Consider the following 22,748-nt stretch of genomic DNA (forward strand, 5'->3'; position numbering starts at 1 on the left):
ATATTGCCAACCCAGATTCAAAAGGAAGGAAAATACCCCCTCTCCTAGTGGGAAGAGTGGCAAAGTTGCATGACTGAGGATTGCTGCCTCTGTCTTTGGATGGAGCTCTACCACAAAGACTAAAGTATTTGTTATAAAGTCCTGGCAAGATTTTGACAGAATGAAAATATCCATGTGTTTCAGTTTGCTATTTCTGATTTGAGGGTTTTGTTCTTTGATGATGCAAATGCAAATCTATCACATGCATATTGTTATAGCAGAGACATCTGAACGTTTGCATATCATTAACCTTAGGAATGTCATTATTTAAATTGCTGTGCACATACAGAGAACATTGTAGGTTGTGTGAAATAACTTGAGGTTCAACTACTCAGACACTGGTGGCATTTGTCACATACCAACAGTACCTTAAAATGGCTTTGGTCAGAAAATAACTGTTCCTTCCTCCTCTTATTTCTTGGAAAGAATTTTATTAAATTCCAACCTAAGAACAGCTCAGATGGAGAGGCCTCTGGAATTCTGGCTGCTTCTGTTAGTTCTAAGTGTGGCAGAGAATGTTTGTCCACAGGTCTGTCCAGACAGGCCCCCTGTGGGGAGTGGGCATTCCACAGGCACTGCCCTGTTTTTGTTGACTTTTCTGTAACAGAGAATCACCCAAGTCGCCTCAAGTAATTGCTGGTGGGTTTTTGTTTTGCTTTGCTTTGCTTTGTTTAGAAAAGAATGTGCTTAGACTGGAGAAATAGCTGGAACTGGGGAGCTGTCAATGGTCAGCTCTGAGAACTGACTTTTCTCCCCGTTCAGGCACCATGGCCTCAACACTCACTCATATAATGTCTGTTTTCTCTGTATCTTCTCTCCAGCCTGGCCTCTCAGAGCCACTTCAGCAGGTACACACCACACGATCCCGCCGGGAGCTACTTGTGTCACAGCCTGTGTGGGCAGTGTCAGCTGGAGGCAGGGCTCTTTCCCCCAGTATGCAGCTGTGATGGCTACTTTCACGGGTCAACTTGGCTACAGATGATGATGTCCAGTTTGGGAATGCAGTTCTGACCTCGAGATGGCTGTGGGATCAGCACCTGCAATCTGTTGACTTTCATAAAGGAGATGCCCCTCCATCATGCAGCTGGGCCTTGTCCAGCCAACTGGAAGCCTTAAGGGCAAAGGACAAGCATTCCAGAAAGATTGAGAAATTCTGCCTCAAGACTACACCCTCCATTCCTCTCCAACCTCCTGGATTTCAAGCCCAAAACTACATTATTCCCCCAACTGCAATTCCCAGCCTGCTGGTCTACCCAACAGAGTTAGGTCTTACCAAACCCTACAAACTGCATGAGGCAATTCCTTAAAATAAATCTTGTAATGTATATCTCCATATATCCTGTTGAATCTCTTTCTCTGGATAACCCTGACTAAAAACAGCCTTGGCTTACTTGTAGTAATAGACAGTTATTCACCAGTTACTATGCCATGAAATGCTTTACAAAATTATCTGATTTAATACTCACAACAACCCTGTGAGATATGCACTAATATTTTCCCCATTTTTTGGATGAAGAAACCAAGGATAGAAAGGCACTAGCCTTGTTCCAACTCACAGACTTAGCAAACTGCCAAAGCAGGACTGAATCCAGTGCTGCGATCGCCAAAGCTCAGGCTCTTCCCTCTTCAGTCCTCTCCCAGGGCTTTGTCTGCAGGTGGAAGACCCATCACAGCCCCTTGGCTTCTCCACCTTCCAGGCTCCCAACATTAAGTAACAGGCTGTTGACTGGGAACACCCCTGCTGTCTCAGAACTTTACCTAATGCATTTGCAACTGAAGCACTAAGAATCCCCATTACTTTTTCCATCTTTCTGTTAATGGTATCTAATGAGCAAATTTTTTATTGTGGTTACATAAATCTACAACACAAAATTTGCCATTTTAACCACGTTTAAGTGTGCCATTCAATGACATTAATTACCTTTACCATGTTGCATCCATCACCACCTTACATTATGAAAGTTTTTCCATCGTCCCAAACAGAAACTCTATACCCGTTAAGCCACACTCTCCATCCCTCCTACTGCCAGCCCCTGGCAACCTCTTTCTGTCTCTATGAATTTGCAATCCTAGAAATTTCATATGAGAGGAATCCTACAATATTTGTCCTTTTGTGTCTGGCTTATCTCATTTAACACCATATCTTCAAGGTTCAGCCATGTTGTCTCATGCATCAGAACTGCATTTCTTTTTATGACTGAATAATATTTGGTTGTATGGTTGGACCATGTTTTGTTTATCTGTTCACCTGTAGAGGAGGTTGCTTTTGTGAATTTCTATGATGAAAACTGGTGTACAAGGATGGTTTTGCATCCCTGCTGTCAGTCCTCTAGCCTACTTATCAAAGGATGGAATTGCCAGGGATCCCCATTTTTTAAGGAAGTTTGGGGGTGTGAGATTGACCCTCCAAGCCTCGCCAAGGGGGGGGGTCATGCTGGTTTATTGACACTTATTCCCAGCACCCCATCCAGTCTCACAAAGCAGATGAGTAGAACTCGTTGGGAGGGAGACAGGTAGAGAGTTCATTGATGACAAATGGTCATTTGAGTTAGGAAAGCTGCTGGGACAACTAGGGGAGAGTGTGAGATGAGATGCTCACCTCCCTCCAAACCAGTGAGGAGAGGGTTCATGAGAATCTGAGCTCACCTTGCCCTCCTGCCTCCTGTCCAATCTGCTCTCCCATTGTCTCAACTCGACTTATCCTTCAGCAAGCCCAGAACACGGGTTGTTTGCCTGTTTGCTCCCCAAGTTCCCTGGCCCCTTGTCATATCTGATCCAGGGACCCTTGCAGCCATCTGGCCTTGGAAGAGACCCCAGTGCCATGGACAGAGCAGGGTCTCTGGGGATAGACAGGTGTCCTTAAATCCCACCTGAGCCATTTCCTGGCTTTGTGACTTAGGGCAGGCTATTTAGGTTCTCTGAGCTGCAGTTCATTACCTGGCAGGTGGGGCTGTCAGAGGCCACCTGCCAGAGGTCATCTCCTGGAGATGCTGGGGGCTTAGGTAAGAAGAGGAGTTTCTATCGGTACCTGCCACGCTCCTCCCTGGGCCCCATACTCAGAGCCTCTTGTCTTGAGACCTCTCTGTTCCTTCTCAATGTGCTGCTCCAGCAGCCCTGGCACCTGCCTTGCTCAATGCACCTCACTTCTCACAGAATCTTCTAAATCCAGATGTTACTTTTCTAAGTTCCCACTTTATTCCTATCTCTTACTCCCAAGCATCGCCTCAAGACCTTTTGGCCCCTCTCTCCTGTGATGTGATAAAAATGAGACATCTCTGTAGCCTGCTGACCTGCTGACCAGCTAATCCACACATTTGCTCAGCCACCTTGGGCTCTGTGGGCACCGGGATTTTGCCATGGGGTTTGGCACAGGGCGGAGGGAAGGCACAAAAATGAACAGGACAAAGGCAGTTTTCAGGGACTCTGGGCCTAGGGCAGGCATTCACATCCTGACAGTTGTGTCATGAACGTGTCCTCTTTTGAAGTCAGCATTTCTTTTATTATTACATTAACACCACAAAAATATCACAGTCCTGTTCCTTCTGGGAGAGGGGTAGGTTTTTGCTACCAAAATTTACCAGATGAAGCAAGTCAATTAAATTTTCTGAATTTCAGGTTTTTTTATCTGTACAAATGGGGATAATGATCATTCACTTACAGACTTCTTAAAATTAAATGAGGGAAAGCAAGCAAACCAGCGTCTGCCATTGTTTCAGGAATACAGTAGGTGCTCAGTAAAGATTGGGCCCCTCCCTGCTTTCCTTAGTCAGCAGAAATGAAAATAAAAAAAAAAATTCCCCTTTTCCATCTGCTACAAGCTCCGGGGTCGGGGTCAGTCCCGAGGAGACAGTGAGCTCCTCAGCCATCCCCAGGCCCTCAGTCCCCTCAAACCGCAGCTCCCAGGAGGGACCGTCCAAGCCGTACACAATTTGCTGTTGGCAGGACTGGCCAGGAGTAACCTCATTCTTCAGATCACAGTCTCCTGCCAAACCTGCTGCTACAGGGAGACTCCCGGGGCCTGGAGAAGGAGGAGAAGAGAGCTGGGGGGTGGCACTGTCGGGGGAGGGAGCACTGTGGGGGAGAAGAAGGTACCATGGGGGGTGAAAGAACATTGGGGGAGGAAGAAAGCACTTTGGAGCTGGGGCAGGGAAGGGTGGTTGCATCCAGCCCCTACTTCCAAATGGGGATCCCGAAAAATCCTGCGGGGGCCACGCCATGGGGAGGGCAGGATTAAGCCCGTGCCCGAATGTTCCGGGGCCGAAGATGAGGGGATCTAAGGTAAGTCCTGTAATTGCACTTTTGTAGAATTAGTTTCTCTTCCACACCAACCCCCCGCCGTTGTGTCAGGCTTTATAAGGGGCTGGATTTTTCGGGAGTCCCATTTGGAAGTAGGGGCTGGATGCAACCACCCTTCCCTGCCCCATCTCCAAAATCACGGGGCTGCTTCCCTGGATCTTCTGGGGGACTCTTCCCTCAGCCTCCTCATTGTTCCCATCTCCTCCCCGTTTCTCACTGGGACACCATGAAGAGATGAGAGACCTGGCTTTGCCATGAAAGACCTGGGTGGCTCGGGGCAACTCTGTGAGTTCTCCCCACCCGATCTCCACCCAGTTCTTTCTGCAGCCATCGGGCTGCATCGGAGCACTTTGTAGAAGGGTCTTGGTTGCACACCTGCTTTCTCAACTGTTGCAAGTTCCCTGCAGGCAGAGATTTCCTGTCCTATTAGACGGTGACCTCACGAAAGCAAAGGCCACAACTGTCCTCTGCCCCCTGCAGTGGCCCCGCCCATCCCAGTCCCGACCGTTGCAGGCACCTTGGACCTGCTTTTCCTTCGGCCTCACATGGCCTCGGCCCGAGCAGACCCCGGCGCTCAGTGCCCCTGCAGGCAGCCTGCCCTGCCCCGACAAGGGACCCCTATACCTCCCCGGAGGAGCAGGGGTCTCCCAACTGAGGCGCTCAGGCAGCCCCCATCCAACCACTATCCACCATCCATAACCTCTGATTCTAGGGAAAGAAAGGGGGTTCCGCTTCCTGGAATACTTGGGAAATGCCCGACTTCCACAAAAGTATAAAGACAAGCATCTTCAGAGACACACGGATGGCTGTGTCATCCAGGCTTCCCCGGGAGCCAGAGCTGGGTGAACAGAAATATGTACCTATTGTGAGATTTAGTACAGGAATTGGCTCACGCAGCCTGGGGACTGATGGGTCCACACCGGTGACCACAAGTCGGCAGCTCTGGTGACATCCCGGTGAATTCCCCGGAGAAGCTGGTTGAAGAAGAGAGGGAAATTCCTTCTTCTGACTGCTGACGTCCTTAGGTCTCCCCTTACCTTCAGGGACTGGGTGAGACCCCTCCCCCCATGGCTGGAGATGCTGCCCATTGACTGCAGATGTTCTCAGTCTTGGCTGCACTCAGTGGGTGGATGACGTAGTCCATGAGATACCCTCACTTACCAGTCAGGCCAGTGCTAGCTTGACCATGCACTGGACACCATCACCTGGCCAGTCTGCCACCTGAACATCCCCATCCCAGCCTGTGTCAGGGACGGCAATCATCAGAACCATCACGCCAGGTCTTTCCTGTGTGCAACCATCTGCATCAAGTGTTACGTCATTTCCTGACCACTCTATGGGGGCAGGTTCAAACTCCATTTATCAGGTGAGAAAAGAGAACCGAGGCTATAGAAGACTCTGGTAGAGCAGAATTTGAACACAGCACAGCCTGGCTCCACAGTCCAGCACTCTGCTGTTCCATTTGTTCACACAGTTTGCACTTTGAGTGAGGGTTTAGAAAGTGAATGCTGTAGAAGCTTCCTCAGAGCAGAGGGAAACATCCGCTAAAGCAATGGAAAGAACTTGGCTTAATTCTTCAGAGTTCTATATTCCCTCTGAATATAATTTGTGGTAAAATAACACATGCCTTTAAAAGAGCTGTATGAGTCTCAAAAATGTCCCCATTGGTACATCCCAGGGAGAACTGGCAATCAACTGCCCTGGCCCTGCTCTCCATGGCTTTTTCTCCACAGCTGGTTCTCCATGGCAGGTCCCCGAAGGCAGGTCCCCCATGGCAGGTCCCCCAGAGCAGGTCCCCCGTGGCAGGTCCCCCATGGCAGGTCCTCCACGGCAGGTCCCCCAAGGCTGGTCCACCAAGGCCAGTCCTCCAAAGCAGGTCCCCCCAGCCAGGTCTCCCAAGGCAGGTCCCCCACTGCAGGTGACCCACTGCAGATCTCCCACAGCAGATCCCCCACTGCAGACTGCAGGTCTCCCACTGCAGGTCCCCCACAGCAGGTCCCCCACAGCAGGTCCTCCATGGCAGGTCCTCCACGGCAGGTCCCCCACTGCAGGTTCCCCACAGTAGATCACCCACAGCAGGTCCTCCACAGCAGGTCCTCTACTGCAGGTCCCCCATGGCAGGTCCCCCACAGCAGATCACCCACTGCAGGTCCCCCACGGCAGATCCCCTATAGCAAATCCCCCATTGCAGACTGCAGGTCCCCCACTGCAGGTCCCCCACAGCAGATCACCCACTGCAGGTCCCCCACAGCAGGTCCTCCATGGCAGGTCCTCCATGGCAGGTCCCCCACTGCAGGTTCCCCACAGTAGATCACCCACAGCAGATCCCCCACAGCAGATCACCCACAGCAGGTCCTCCATTGCAGGTCCCCCACTGCAGGTCCTCTACTGCAGATCCCCCACAGTAGATCACCCACAGGTCCCCCACAGCAGATCACCCACAGCAGGTCCTCCACTGCAGGTCCCCCACTGCAGGTACCCCACAGTAGATCACCCACAGCAGGTCCCCCACAGTAGATCACCCATAGCAGGTCCCCCACAGCAGATCACCCACAGCAGGTCCTCCACTGCAGGTCCCCCACTGCAGGTCCTCTACTGCAAGTCCCCCACTGCAGGTCCCCCACAGCAGGTCCTCCACTGCAGGTCCCCCACTGCAGGTCCCCCACAGCAGGTCCTCCACTGCAGGTCCCCCACAGCAGGTCCTCCACTGCAGGTCCCCCACTGCAGGTCCCCCACAGCAGGTCCTCCACTGCAGGTCCCCCACTGCAGGTCCCCCACAGCAGGTCCTCTACTGCAGGTCCTCCAATGCAGGTCCCCCACTTCTGGCACCCATGGCAGGTCCTCCACTGCCCAGAACCACAGGGGACATTCTGGGGAATGACCAGGCCAGAGCCTTTGTGGCTAGCACGGGCACACCCCTATCTCACCTCCTCACCCAGCTCTCCCAGGGGGCAGTGAACTTTTTCTTTGTCTCTGTCAGTGGGGTAATCCAACTGTGTGGGAGAGAAACAGAAGGAAGGAAATATCCTGAGTGTGTGTGGTGGGTAAACACATGCATGCATGTGCATGAGGGGCTCAATGAAAAGTAAAAACCACCTTTCAGAGTAATGTGGATGGTTTGGGGCCCCCTAGAAGCAATGCCGTGAGTCTCCTCTCTTGGATCCTTCCAGCATTTTAGATCTATAGAAAGGAGATTTGGTTGCACAGAATGGCAGTGAAGTATTGTTTGAATCTATCTTGTGCAAAAGAGTTTTAGAATAGAAAGCTTCTTAAGTGTTTCTTACTATTGTAAGTTAAACTTTGCAAACACTATGGACTATGGGTTCCAGGCATTCAGAAGTTCCTGTGGACAGTGAGAAGCATTCCATGCATTCACCCAACAGCTGTCACCTCCAGGTCATTAAGTAAGCTCCTCCTGAAGGTCATTATGACCCATAAGCCTAGAATCCAGGGCATGATTTGGTCCCTAAAGGAGTTCTGACACGACTTTGGCTTGATCCCACTCCGAATTCTAGGCTCTTGGATATAAGTCAGGTAGCAGCAGGAACAAGGTGGATTTGAATTCTAACCCTCTGATGTGACTTAAAGGTCAGAGGGCATGAGGCTATTTCCACCTTCCTCACTTATACAGTGACATCTTTTAACTAAAATCTTTCTCAATCTAATAAAAACTATCATTGCATCATCAAGTGTAGTTTTGGCCTCTGACAGACAAAAGAGTAGTGTTCAGGTTACCTGAAGAACGCCCTTGACTTTACAGTGGCAAACAAACGTGGCCTTGTTACCATCCCTGGGCCCTGCCAAGAGCCCTGGGTCAATCCAGTAAGGGCCCCAGAGGTGGTCCTGAGTGAAGGGGGGAGGCCACACTGCCTGGGCCAAGGCAGCACTCTTCCCACATTGTGGCACCTCTCCCTGTGACCTTGGATGCTTGGCTAAATTCTTCCGTCTTGCTATTGGCATCACATAAGAGAGCTGAATTATGAGACTTAGAGCCAGCTTGAGAGGAAAGTATCTAATAACACCTGCCTATCTTACTTTTATTACCTTATTCTGAAGATGCAATCAAACATAACCTAGCTGTTATGGGCAGTGATTATACTTTTAAGGTGTTCCAATTATTTGTACAGTATGCAACACAGAAAAGGAAGCTAAAGTTGTCATCTATGAAGGACACTCAGCAGGAAGAGTGCTTTTCTTTTTTGTTCTCTCTTTATCTTTTCATAATACAGCACCCAGTAAACTGGACATAGACCAAGTGATATGCATACTACTGAATATATACGTACATTTATATGTGTGTGTGTATAAATGCACATGCATATATGTGTATACCTGTGTGTGTACAGATTTAGATTTAGATTTGTCTCCTGGTGTAAAGGACCCTGAAGTTCATCTCATGAGCAGGCAGATGGGGTGTGGTCTCAGCTCCAATACAAGAATCTGGTATAAAGGGTTTACCATGTGAGCCAAGGAAACCATCAAATCCTCTGGTAAATGGTGTTGGGCAGTGTTTGGATGACAAGAGGCCATGAGAAAATGAGGGTTTTCTAATTCTCCAAAGGACTGGGCAGTGAATGGCACAGCTGAGTGCTGTGGCTGCCATTATGAAGCACTATTTGTCCTAAACATTGTTTATGATTCAGCACACAACTCAGAACAGGAATGACATGAATTTGGAGAAGAATGTTCAAGATAAGTCCATTTCTTGAGTGAAAAATAACCACTAGGATCCAGCAACACCTTTGCCCTTTTTAGGTGACAGGAATGACATTTCCCAGCACAAATGCTGTGCCCACCCCCAGGTCATCAGTTCATTACTTGTTATTCAGTTCTGTGATCGCCTCACTTTCGTAACAAGTTGCGCTTTGCTTGTTGCCTCTTAAAAGGAAACGAAACAATGATAATACAGAAGATCATGATATTTTGGTTCATATGTGGGGAAACAGTGAGACTTCATCATGTAGAAAACCAGAGAGTTGACTGATTTCATTATTCCAGTAGAGTAAAACCTGCAAGGAAGAACATCAGAAAAGGAAATACATACCAGTGAAGAGAAATGAGAAAATTTGGTGATTATTTGCCGATATATTTTCACATGCAAAAGCTTTTTTTTCAATCTACTAAATTTATTTTAACATTTGTTCCCCCTATTATTTATTTTTAATCCATATGTTTCACTCATCTGTTGATAAGGTAGATAAAAGGGGCATCAGACACAAGGTTTGCACAATCACACAGTCACATTGTGAAAGCTGTATCATTATACAATCATCTTCAAGAAACATGGCTACTGGAACAACAGCTCTACATTTTCAGGCACTTCCCTCCAGCTTCTCTAATACACCTTAACTAAACAGGTGATATGTATTTAATGTGGAAGAATAACCTCAGGATAACCTCTTGATTTTGAAGTCTCTCAGCCATTGACACTTTATTTTGTCTGACTTTACTCTTCTTCCTTTTGGTCGAGAAGGTTTTCTCAATCCATTGGTGCTGAGTCCCAGCTCATTCTAGGATTTCTGACCCATATTTCCAGGAATGTCCACACCCCTTGGAGTCATGTCCCACATAGAGAGGGGGAGGGCAGTGGGTTTGCTTGTCATGTTGGCTGAGAGAGAGAGATGCCACATCTGAGCAACAAAAGAGGCTCTCTGGGGTGACTCTTAGGCCTAATTTTAAGTAGACTTAGCCTATCCTTTGCAGGGATAAGTTTCATATGAACAAACTCCAAGATTGAGGGTTTGACCTATTGCTTTGGTTGTCCACACTGTTTGTGAGAATATCAGGATTTCTCCACATGGAAAAGTTGAATTTTTCCCCTTTCTTGCAACTCTTCTAAGAAGACTGCAAATACTTTTTTATTCACTTTTCTAAGCACTCTGGGATTTATCAGGTTATCACCCTGGACAAACCTACAAAATCTCATGCCTTACCCAAGGTTCCATGTACTTATGGTGTGCAATTAAACTGTCCATATAAGTTATATTAGGAAATGCACTCGTCAAAATATAAATTTTGTACCAAATATAATTTTTTTACATTTACTTTTGCTTTAATTTCACACATAAATGTGTTCAAAAACATTTTTAAATTTGTACATTTAGTCACTATCATTGTATACTCTAGGCATTCCTAGATTATGCCATCTGTCTTTATCATCTATCTTTCCTTCTGGTTTCATTTGTGCCCCCAGTCCTCCTCCCTGTATCATTCTCGCATTCAGTTTCATTCAGTGTACTGACATTATTGCATTACAGTTAGGTAGTATTGTGCTATCCATTTCTGAATTTTTACAATCAGTCCTGTTCTTGCAAAAGCTTGAGCTCCCACTTTGATTCTGATGCATTTTCTGGACTTGAGTGGTAAAACACTTCCACCTTGGAGCAAAGTTCTTTCTGAATACACACAAGTTGATATAAAGGTATGTGGTTAGATGGCAGACAGACTGGAGTGGAAACTAGCCTACTAATGATTTTCTGTAAATGAGTAATAGTTAAATTTAATTAACATGAAAATATTGATTCTAGGGTGGGCCACATTGGCTCAGCAGGCAGAGTTCTCACCTGCCATGCCAGAGACCTGGCTTTGATTCCCGGTGCCTGCCCATGCAAAAAAAAAAAAAAAAAAGATTGCTTCTAGCCCCTTCCAAAGTCTCTTATGGTGAGGCCGGCCAAGGAGTGCCAAACCCATCTGTGCCTGCCTGGCTGCACTGCAGGAGCCCTGGGGTTGCAGCAGAAAATACGTGGTGGGAGCATAAGATTAGATGAGCAAGCCCAGCTTCCTTCATCCACCCGCATCCTTTGGCTTGAAGTAAGTCTCTGGGGTGTGCTGGTGTCACGTGCTAATGGCAGCTGTGCCGCACACACCAGGAGTGCCACTTCCAGGTCAAACCAGCCAGTACACACAGGGCTGTGTCTGTGACACTGCAAAACTGGTTTCCTCAGTGATGTCCTGGCTGGGAAGGTTTACTATGACCTCTATGCCACCAGCTCTATTTCGACTGTCATGATGGATGGTTTTCCTTTGCTGCCTCATCTAATGAAAGTCTGTTACCATGAAAGCATCTTTCTTTCCACTCTTGTAACCATAATTTCTACCACAAACTACTTTTAGCTCATCATCAGGCCTCATGAAAAGATTTAAGCTGATCTTTAAGTCTGGCATTTTGAACACTGGAAGGGTTCATATTTGAATAGACAGTTAAAGAAATACACCAAAAATCAGCCATTTATAGCACCTTAATTGTCATTCTCCAGTAGAAAGTGAAGATTTCAATTAATCAAATGCAGCAAATGGAATCATCACAGAGATGTGATTCAAATAAACAAGTGAACTCCAATGTTCCAGGTTCTTTCCTTGCCTCAGCACTTTTTAGCTTCAAGCTCTTGGCTGTATCTGCAGGTCCAGTAAAATGCAGTGCACCAGTCGGCGACGTGGCTGCCAGCACCCCTCGGTCCAGGGAGATGAACTGTGCCTGGGCACACCATCCACCAGGGCAAGCACAGGACAGAACAGCATAACTTAAGTGCCTTCTGAAAGGGAGGTTGAAACCAAACTCTTCTTAGTAAGTGCCTTATTTACATCCTTCAGATATTCATGGTTTTAATGCAGCATTGCAGCTGGCTCATCAGGAGAACACAGTCAGTATTCTTGGGGTAGATGTTTGTCACCTGGAATTTCCTTAAAAAGGAGATGATATATTTGGGTGACCACTACAAGTGCATGAAGCAGTCTCATTGTGATACGTGCAAGACACTGCGATCCTAAGGCTGACACCGGGCAGTGAGAAGGGCCTGCAGCCCTGGAGAGCAGCGGGCTTTACCAGCACTGCCTGGGTCTGGCTGAGTCCAGTCGCTCTGCCAGTGGATGACCTCTCATGGACATGGGGCCTAATTTGCCAGGACTGGAACTTTTTTTTTTTTAGAACAAACAAGTGAGCCATTCTTTACTGGAATTAAAGATTCAAGTTAAACATTATTTTCCATAATCTTTTTTTCTAATCTATTTTATTTTTAAAAAATATGAGTGTCTTCTATGAGCCATGCACTCCTGTAAACAACTGTGAGCATATACAACTCACTTAATCTTCATAGTGACACTTAAAGACAAGTTTTACAATGCTTAGTCTTTTCAAAAAACATTTTTCATTGTGAAATATAACATATATACAAAAAAGCAATAAATTTCAAAGTACATTTTAACAAGTAGTTTTAGAACAAATTTCAAAGTATGGTACGGTGACAGTTCCACAATTTCAGGTTTTTCTTTCTATGTGTGGCAAAGCATTACAGACTAAATAGAAATATCAATATAATGATTCAGCAGTCACACTCATTTGTCAACTCCTCTCTTCTCTGGTACAACTCCTCCTTCTCCTTTGATCCTCCTTCCAATCTTTAGGGATATTTGGGCAATGACCATTCTAACTCCATGTTGAAAAGGGGTGTCAACATTATGGGGTCGGGGAATGCAACTGGCTGGTCCTCTTCAGAAGACTGATAATCTGGGTTTCAGGGCTTATCTGGCCTAGGAACCATCTGGAGGTTTTAGGTTCCTGAAAAAAGGAATTTAGTGAGTGACAATTTTATGGGGTCTCAGATAGACCCCTGGGTATTCTTTAGGGTTTACAGGACAAGTAAACCTGCAATCTGGAGCTTGCATACGAGTATTCTCCGGAACAGCTTCCATTTGAAATCTCTTAGCCACCTGTGTTAGTTTGCAAGCTGCCAGAATGCAATATACAGGGGAATTCAATAATATACAGGGAATTCAATAAGTTACAAGTTTACAGTTCTAAGGAGGTGAAAGTGTCCAAATTAAGGCACCAGCAAGAGGTTACCTTCACTCAAAGAAGACCCATGGGTCAGGAACCCCTCTGTCAGCTGGGCAGTCACATGGCTGCCTCTGCTGGCCCCTTGCTCCTGGCTCAGTTGCTTTCAGTCTCTGCACCTGTGCAGGTCTTTTCAAAAATTCATCCTCCTTATTTTGAGTATTTTGTTGCAACTTTCCCCTTAGATGTGACCAGATTAGCAAGGAGGTGGGGGTAGTGAGGGAGGAGGGGAGAAAGGGGCCAAGTGTTGAAATGCTGTTCAACGGTGCTGCTGGGGAGGAGGTCTGCTGAGGCTCTTCAGAGAAGGTGCATGGTTCTCACCTCTGAAGGGAACAGACAGCTGTGCAGCAGCAAAAGGCCAATTCTCTCCAGGGGCCTCAGATGTGGGCAGAGTGGCAGGAAAGCAGTCAGAGAAGCCTTGCAAGGAAGTGAGAACGAGAACAGCTGGGACTTCAGGGCTAAACAGCGCAGGGACAAGGACAGAAAATTTCAGATCTGGATGTGCCGCTGCTCCACAAGGGCATGGGAAGTGCATTTCATTTCTCTGTGCCTCCAGACCTTACCTGGAAAGGCAGCTACACAACTCACCCAGTGGGGGGCTGTAAGAAACCAATCATAAAAGCAAGCTTGAAGGTTTTTCAAATAAATAAAAATTAGGTAAATGTGAAAGAATAACAAGACTTGTTGGAACATGTTCCCCAAGTTATATCAATCGGCACACATTTTACTTCTTCTATATTCATAACCAAATGCTGCTGAGATGGTGGCACTTATCTAAAAGACTGCAAATGTCCTGAGATTGTTGCCACTTAAGAAGAAAATTAAAGATTTATGAGCTAGAGTTTCTGATAGAATGCAGCCAGGGAGAGGGCAATGAGAAACGATTGATTATTCTGTCCAACAGTTCCTGGGATCTTGAGATTTCAAAAACTGATGCTAAAATTTAGCAGCAGTTCTTTTCTACTTGTTTTCTATTCTTACCCTAGAAAGGTACCAGCTTAGCAGGTATGCGCATGTAATAAAAATTCCATGACCTGCTATTTCCCTGGAACTTTGGGTGCCTGTGTGACACCTAAGACTCAGAGCAGAATGTCTGCAGGTCAGAAAGTCAGTGTTTGTACAGACAGCAACATTAAAGAAGCCAGGAAAGAGATCAGGCCTCAGTTAGATGTAAGAACAAAGCCGATGGGTCAGAACTAAGGGAATCATAACACAGGGTAAAGGATGACTGTCTGTGTTTCAGAACTTCACCTACTGTATGAGACCAAAGGAAGAGGGGTTTATTTCATCCCAAACATAAATTTTCTGTAGCTCACAAGCTAAGTCAAACTGTCTGGCCAGTTCCATTAAACAATCCACACATGGAGCACAGAATGGGAATGAGGTCTCACAATTCTGTGTAGTTTACTGTGACACTCAGATACATTCCAGAGTATGTTGGGCAGATAATTAAAAAGTATTGGCAAAGTCCTTTGAGGGGCTGCAGAAAAATACAGGACTATTAAGCTGTACCATTGAGGAAACTCCTGAAACTGTCTCAAACATTAGGAAGCTCCAAGTCAATAGGTTTGATCCTGAGGGTTGCTCTTGTGAAGCTTATTTATGTAGTAGAGAGGCTTAGCCTACTTGCACTTGAGTCGTACTGCCAAAAGCCTTTTTTTGTTGCTCAGATGTGCCCTCTCTCTCTCTAAGTTCACTTCTGAAACTGAAATCATTGCCCTCCCCCTACATGGGACATGACATCCGGGGGTGAAAGGCTCATCCCTGGTGACTCCCAGGGATGAGCCTAGCCCTGGCACCAAGGGATCAACAATTCCATCCTGACCAAAAGTGGGAAAAGAGCTGCAACAAAATAAGGTAAAAATCCCATATAGTATCATTCATAATTCTTCTATCTGTGACTTATCTAATTTAAAAGAGATTTAACCCAGGAACTGTAGTGTTTCACTAGAACACATGCACATTAGCTTCTAGACTTGTGAAATCCCTATAAAAATCATGATGAACCATTTGTATATGCATGTTAAGGCCAGGCCATAAATGTGGCTTTCTCTAGAAATCACTAACAAGCTGGACTTTTACAAAAACGTCCAACTGGAAGTACTGTTTTCACTTCTACATAAGACATCACATAAGAGAAGCTCTTGGCATGTTCATAATTGGTTTAAGTAGATACTCACTCACCCCCTTCTGGAATATTTGAAACATAGTGACCAGTCATTTCAGACATTTAATTTGAACATTTTAAATGTTGAATGTAAATAATTAAGTGTGAATTATTTCTTAAATTAGTAATAAACTGACCTTGTGGTTTCTCAATGAAGGATAATTGGAAGTGAAGTCAACACTTCCAAACATAGTCTGCTCTCTGATGGTGTTTGGCCATCAGAATTGTGCAAGCCTGACCTTGAGGAGAGTTAAACTGGGGACCTGGCCTACCAACCCTCCAAAGCATGTCAGAAGGAGAATCAACTTTTAAGACAACTTTACCCAGATTCTGCATCTTAAGCTCCATAAGGCTGAGTAGTGGTGTGTCCCCAGTAACTCTAATCATCTAACAGTCATCACCTATTGACCATTGGCATCCAGCAAACATGATCTCACATAAGCCTACCATAGCAGCTATTTACACTTCCATTTTACAGAGAATGAAGTCCAGGCTGAAAGCCAGTAGGGACATGGCCAGGGTTTGAACTCAGGTTTGTCTGACTTAAGAGCCTCTGTGCAGCCTCTACCTTGTCGGGTCTCCCTTGGGAGATGAGTGGCAGCCACACCATGGATGGTGGTCTGATGTCCTGCCCAGGAGGACCTGGTGGCTGTTGTTGTTGTAGTTAGCTAATGTACCTCCTTAACCTTCCTACCTCAGCCCTCCAGAAAGCCTTGTTTTCTCTAAGGTGCCCCTTCACACAGCATGGATTGAGTTTGGCCAAATTTGACTCTGTTTAGTGAGCTTCCTGCTGAGTGAAACCAAAGTTAATTCCTAGGTGTCTATGAGAACAGGGTCATCTCAATATAATTCTGAACAGAAGAGAGAGGGCCCATTCTGACTCATGCTTAAGATGGCAGTTGGAGCTCCCAAATTGCTCCAAAGAGCTCATTCTGATCTGCAGGGGAAAAAATGATGTGTCTCCATACATGGAAGAACTGGAGGAAATCTAGCAGATTATCTGCAGATGACTAAATTCATTAGTGCAAGGTACAAAGGAGAAAGAGTAAAGAGAGGGACACACCTAGCTCAATTTCTGGAATAAGAAAAGGAAAATGTTATGTGTGTGTGTGTGTGTGTGTGTGTGTGTGTGTATGACCAGAAAGAGAAGATGTACTGGCCTAAACTCATTACCTTGTTAAACTGAAAGTAACTGTCTTAGAAATAGCCTAATATTATGGCAAATAAAAACAGATCAACTAAACCAGAAGAGCAGATTCTGCCACATGGTTTCCACACCCCTTAACCCCGGAACAGGCTGGGGCTCCATGGAGCCTGGGGGTTGGGCCACAAGACACACACACACACACACACACATGGAGACAGATGTCCAGGCCAGTTGGTGGGTTTTAGGTGTACCCATTCAGAAAGGACCACCATGGCCCCTCCACCTGCTGGGTCATACCCATGGTCCTGCAAACAATATAGCCACATCTTTATCTTTGGTTGGAAAAGGAAAGAATGCCTACACTGTGGCACAGACGTGCCCAACTTCCAGTGGGTAGAAAAATTCTGCCTGGATTTTGAGGCCAGGCCTCGGCACCACCTGCCCCCTACACAATGCCTCATACCTAGGGGGCACTTTGATTATGCTGTCTGATGAGGGAATAAGTGCCCCTCAGCAATTCAAATTTCACTGCATCTGCCCCTTGGGAAAGTAAGTGCCAAACTGACTGTCAAGATTTAAGCAGAAAATTACGATGAAATATTAGAAAGTCTTTGTGAAAAAAGTGGTCTGGTGATTCTCACATAGAGACAAGAACATAATTGATGAGAGTGAAAGCACATCTATTTGATTTCCTTTATCAGAACCAAATCTGGTAGCCCTGGTTTTCTTCACAATCTAGGCCAGTCCCCTCATCTCAGACAGGCAGGCATGCAGTCGAACTACAGACTTCACACTCCATTCCACACTGGGGGTGCACACTCCTGCTGTGGGTGACACTGGCATGTGGGGCCGGGCAGCCCCTTCAGAAAAGACGGATAACATGCTTGTCAGGGTGGCTCACAGAGCACAGCAGGTGGGGAGAATTACATGATAAAATAATGTAATATTTAAAATATCAAATATGATAAAAATGCTTCCATGTGTTCCAAAATTGGAAAGTCATGTGGAATAATAGCTCCTCTTTGGAGGTGCAAGTTATCAGAGCTTTATTCTGCTTTAGATTGTATCAAGTACTTTTGTGGTCCTTTGCGTGTTATTGTCTTTTCTTTAATCAAAGTCATGTGGAGGTAAAGGTCGGCTCGAGAAAAGAGTATTTGACTGGAGGGAGGGTGAAATGACTCTCTCAGCTGGTTCTTTTCTCCTGTTCCCTTGTCGCTGTGGTCACATCTGATTTCTGATGTTCCCCAGGCCAGCTCCAGCCCATCCCTAGACACTGCCAAGTACCTCCCTATAAAATGTTCACCCTGCAGTCTAGAAGAAGCAATATCTAAGGCCAAACTAGATCAGAATAATTATCATTGGACTTTTTATTGACTAGGCAGGAAATATACATTCAAGAATTATTTGGGTGCCATTAGGTGAGTGAAGTTACCTTCCAGCCAAGAGAATTAACAAAATTGCTTAATACATTCTCAAATGCTGCTGCCTCTAATTTTCTATGTTTGGCATTTCTTCTAGAGCATGGCTAGGGTTGTCCTTGTGTTAAGGATTTGCTTGGTTGCCACCCATGCCCTCCAGGGAGATGACTCCATATTGCTCTCTCAAGCATGAAGAGGCATCTCACCGCCATCCCTGCTCTACTCGGAGGCTCGGACTGACTCCCACTCTGCGGTCAGCAGAAGTGATGCCCTGCCAGGAAGCACAGAGAACTGAGCTGCCTGCCTGGACCTGCCCACGTTGCCTCCCCTCCTGCGTGCTCCCACCAAGCAGTGCGGTGGCCCCCTGACGGGGCTGCGGGAGCTGCACCTGCACCTGCAAGGAAGGAAATGCCCTGGTGCATCTGTCCTGCGGAGAGCACCCTGAGTGGGGCAGCTGTAGGGACATGCAAAGAACAGCTACTCACCCGGGGTCCAACCCTGCTACCTCTCGAGCTGGGCGACCTCAGGCAAATGGCTTCTGATTAAACAACTGCAGTCATCTGGCCAAACCGGTGATAAAAGTGGGTCTTTAGATGGAAACCCTACCCTGAGCCTCAGCTCCTGATGCCCACGTGATGAGACTCACTTGTTGTTTGGTAGACATGTTTGAATGGCTGTTGTCCTGGCTCAGGAGACTGTAAGGAAGGACAGCTGTGCCTGCAGTATCCTCATTACTCTTTCAGGAATACTTTGGGTTTCTCCTTTGTGTCGAGGCTGGGGCAGGGAGCTGGGGACTCTGTGATGAGGAATACTATCCCTGACCGTGACACACTGTGCTGTGAGCAGTTGAGAAAGACAACAAATGCTCACCTGCCATGCTCAGTTTTAGCCCAGACACAGGTGGGCCCAGGTGGGCCCAGGTGGGATACTGCCCTTGTCCAGCTAGGGCCAGGGCACCTGCTCAGCTGCAACAAGCTCATGGGGGCTAAGGATGTCTTCTGGGGGCAGTGGATGCTGGGACAGAGTCTGGAAGGAATGGAAGATGTTTCCACCACCACTTATGGAGGCTTTTCTTGAGTACATGCACTGGCAGCTCTTCATATTAGCGAGCAGTATTTCACTGTGTGAATATACAAGGTTATCTGTTTTACTGCTGAAGAATGTGTGGGTTTTTCTAGTTTGGGTTGCTTGAGTTATTTCCAGTTTGGGACTGTTGCAAATGTGAACATTCTTGAATAAGCCTTTTTATGGATGCCCATTTTTCAGTTTCAGGAACAGAACAGTGCGGTGGTGTGAGAATGGAGGTTGACTTGAGAAGGAACTGCCAAACTTTTGCCAAAGTGCATATAACATTTTGCACATCCATCAGCAATGGATAGGAATTCCAGTTATTGCATATCTTCCCCCAAGCCAGTATATCAATCTATTTTTCAATTTTATCCATTCTAGTGGGGGCAAAGTACTCTGTCAGTGTCCTCAATTGTATTGCCCTGATAATGAATGATGTTGGGCCTCTTTCCATGAGCTTGTGAACTCTTCTTATATCTTCTATTGTGAATTGTCTTTTCAAGACTTTTGCCAATTTTTATTGGTTTGGCTATTTTTTTATTTTACATGCATGTGGGCATGTGTGTGTGTGTGTGTGTGTGTGTGTATGTGTGTATGAAACAAATATTTTTCCCCCAGTCTATGGCTTGCCTTTAACAATTTTTTTTTTTTGGTGAACAGAAGTTTTAAATTTTGATGAGATCCAATGTATCACAGTTTTATGTTTAGGGCTTCTTGTGTCCTTTTTAAGAAAATTTTACCGACAGAATTCTAAGTTGCAAAAAACATTCCATATTTTTGTTTCTAAAAGATTCATTATTTTAGCTGGTCTTAAAGTCTCAAAATAATATTTGTGGGTAGTGTGATATTTGTGAATAGATTTTAAAATTCATTTAAATATCATTTTCAAGCTGCTTTTGCTGCTAAAATATAGAAATAAAATTGACTTTTGTATTTTGACCTCATGTCTGGGAACCTGGCCACCTCCTTCTCATGGCTTGCGCAGCTTGAATCTACCCACTCCGAGGCCCAGTTGTGTGGCCTGTAAAAAGCTTTAATGTCTCCCTCTAAAAGTTGCTTTGGGTGATTAGTGATATAATATGTATGAAAATGACTTGGAGAAGATAAATGTGAAGTATTCTTACTCCTTTTCCTGTTATTAGTGGCTTGAGGGCATCGCCCAGCTCCCGTTCACCCCCAGCCCCCGCTGCACATCTGGCCCAGCCATGCTCAGGGCCTGTGGAGACTGTTTTACAACCTGGTTTTTTATTTGCATGACAGATTAGTGGGGTGCAGGTCCAGGTGAGCCTCACAGAACAGATGTGAATTTAAGGCAATCCTGGGTCTTTTGTGTACTCTGAGCAGTCTGGACTCAAAGAGTTTATACTTTGTGGAATGTTCCAGAACATAAACAGAAATCCAGCAGCATCCTGAGTTTGTGGGGTTCCAGAACCTCTGTGAGAAAACATGAGTGAGCCTCACATTTGGATTCAGATATGCAAAAGCCTGTCTGATGGCCTGGGCAGATGGGTGCACCCCCTGAAGGGGGCCAGACTGGAGAAAAAGGAAAGGGGCACCTGAAGTGACACCCCATGGTGTCCTGAAGGACGGTTTGGGCTCTGCACCAAGGCTTGGCTGTTTGGGGTGAGGCTGGGCCTGGCCTTTCTCTGGCACAGTCCCTGTCCCATCTTGCAGGCTGGCACCATCTGGTTGCCCAGGCTGTGCCCTGAGCAGAGGCAGCATACATGAAGGCATCATTCACTTCGTAAATGTGGGCAGGTTTTTGCACAATTTTCTGACAAGGGGAATTCAAGTGTCTTTAAAAAGGAATGACTTTTCTAATTTCTACCCAGGTACCCTTGGCAGAGGGGAGGGTCTGTTTATAAGGTAAGCCCAATAATTCTTTTAGGAAATCCATTTAAAGAGCCAGCCTTGGGAAGTGGCAGGAGTTCCCCACCAGTCCCAGGGAGAAAAGCACCAAGATCAGCAGAGCCAGGAGGCAGCAGAGCAGTGCAGAGGCCCAGGCGGGGGTTGAGAGAGTGGAGGGTGGGGAGGCGTGGGAATGAGGGAGAGCAGGGGTGGGACAGGCAGGTGGTTGTTCTGTTCCAACACAGCTGACTGTCACTTGGGGTCACCTTCTCACCGTGTGGCCCATGCACTCCACATTCAAGGGCACCGAGTGCATTCCCCGCATGTCCCCTGACCATGTAACAGCTGGGGAGGAAATATGGTGGCTGCAGTTGCCTCTAGGTCCTCAAGCCCACCCAGGAGCTCCATTATCCCATTCTCTCCTCTGTCTGTTTGCATTTTCTTCCCAGGACTGGAGTTTCCTGAAGGAGATGATATTTTTAGCAGCCTCAATGCTCAGTGTCTCACACGTCAGTTCAGGTCTGGGCAGGAAGTCCGGGGGGAGCCTCGCCTCCTAGCCTCAGTTTCCCCTCCTCCCCAGGGCATGGTCTGTGCTTTCCCACAGCCTGCATCCCGGCAGCTGGGTCTGGTGCTGCCCAGGTGGTGGGCCTTCATTTCCCCCTGGAAGGGGCATAGATTCCGGTTGCCCCTGCACCCCTCTCCTCAGTCCCCAGATTGTGCCTGCCCTGTCATGGTGACACAGACCTGTTCTTTGGGCAGCTGAGGGAATTTACCATGTAATTCAGTGCAGGGCAAAGAACAGGGGTTTGCATGGCTAGCAGGGAGTTGGAGAACTGAATTCCATAAATCTAAGGCCATAAAAATACTGGTTTTGTTCCAAGGTGGAAAGAGTTATGCCACTTTCTTTGCTTCACTGGGGTTTCTTTATGTTTTCCTGGAAACCAGAAACAGGCCTCACCATTTGCATCCTGACCTGGCTTTTGTTCCCGAGAGTGAGGAGAGGGCTGTTATTTCAGACCCTCCCCGGGGCGGGGAGCTGAGCTGGGGCAGCCACCAGCCTGCCAGGCCAGGCAGGAACCAGTGAGGACAAGGGCAGGGTGATGTAGCAGAAATGCACGGCCTGGGGTAGGGCAGGAAAGCCACCTCAGCATTATGTAGAAAGGTGCCCACATTACAAAGCAACCCGTTTAAGAATCCTGTGGTTGGTGGTTCTCCAGAAGCTCGTCCACAGAGGTCAAAGAGTGGAGTTGGAGCAGATCTTCCCTCCTAGAGCTCCTGCCCACACTGTGTCCCAACTCGAGTCCCTGTCTTTTCAGTCATACCCATGTGGCCCTGTCCTTCCAGTCCTTCCTGGGGGGGACAGGGTGGGCTGTGCTGCAGGGACAGGATGCAGGGACTCAGCTGGTGGCTGACCCATGGGAGCACTGAAGTGAGGGCCCGCTTCACTGCTGCCATCTCCCCCATCAGGGAAGAAAAATAACAACAAAGCAAAGGTCAAGCAAGAAACAACACTGGGTTTTCCCGGCTGCAGTGGCTGGCCACTGGGGTAGGCTCTCCCCACACCTCCCAGTGGCCTGAGGCCAACCTCCTGTTTGTCATTCTCGAGGGTTGGAGACACTGGGTCTCAGACCCCCCAGCTGCAGGGTCCAGGCCTGGCCAGCTCCCCATGGGAAGCAGGAGCTCAGCCAAAGCTCAGTGCTGTGTCCTGGAAAAGAAACAACTCTGCCTTGGCATCTTTTCCTTAAAAAAACAAAAACAAACAAACTAATCATTTTTATCTTCAATGGTGAAACAGTCAAAAGTACAACAAATAATATAACTCGTATGTACCCCTTACCAAGATGCTTAAGTGTTGCTATTATGGGAAACATCTTGCTTCTTTAAAAAAAAGTGAACAGTTGAAAATACTGCCAGGTCACCCCTTCATCCCTCCCC

At 46.8% G+C, this 22,748-nt stretch overlaps 1 protein-coding gene across 11 annotated transcripts in view; it reads left to right on the top strand.

Moving 5' to 3' along the window:
- Positions 1 to 22,748, top strand: part of LOC143673921 (voltage-dependent N-type calcium channel subunit alpha-1B-like) — a 268,765-nt gene that overhangs the window by 197,486 nt on the left and 48,531 nt on the right. For 3 of the 11 annotated variants that reach the window (XM_077149034.1, XM_077149035.1, XM_077149023.1), the window contains one exon: positions 861 to 1,393. The exons of 2 other annotated variants lie outside the window; for them this stretch is intronic. Coding sequence is in view for 4 of the 9 variants with exons in the window: in XM_077149023.1 (XP_077005138.1) it covers positions 861 to 1,021 (161 nt within the window). In the remaining 5 variants the exon portion in view is untranslated. Of the gene's footprint in view, positions 1 to 860; positions 1,405 to 11,736; positions 11,900 to 17,997; positions 19,229 to 22,748 lie in introns of those variants that run through there. 6 more of the 11 variants (XM_077149024.1, XR_013170762.1, XM_077149030.1 and 3 more) reach the window with 6 other exon arrangements.

This window comes from Tamandua tetradactyla, chromosome 2, assembly GCF_023851605.1.
Source record: "Tamandua tetradactyla isolate mTamTet1 chromosome 2, mTamTet1.pri, whole genome shotgun sequence".
Classification (NCBI taxonomy): domain Eukaryota; kingdom Metazoa; phylum Chordata; class Mammalia; order Pilosa; family Myrmecophagidae; genus Tamandua; species Tamandua tetradactyla.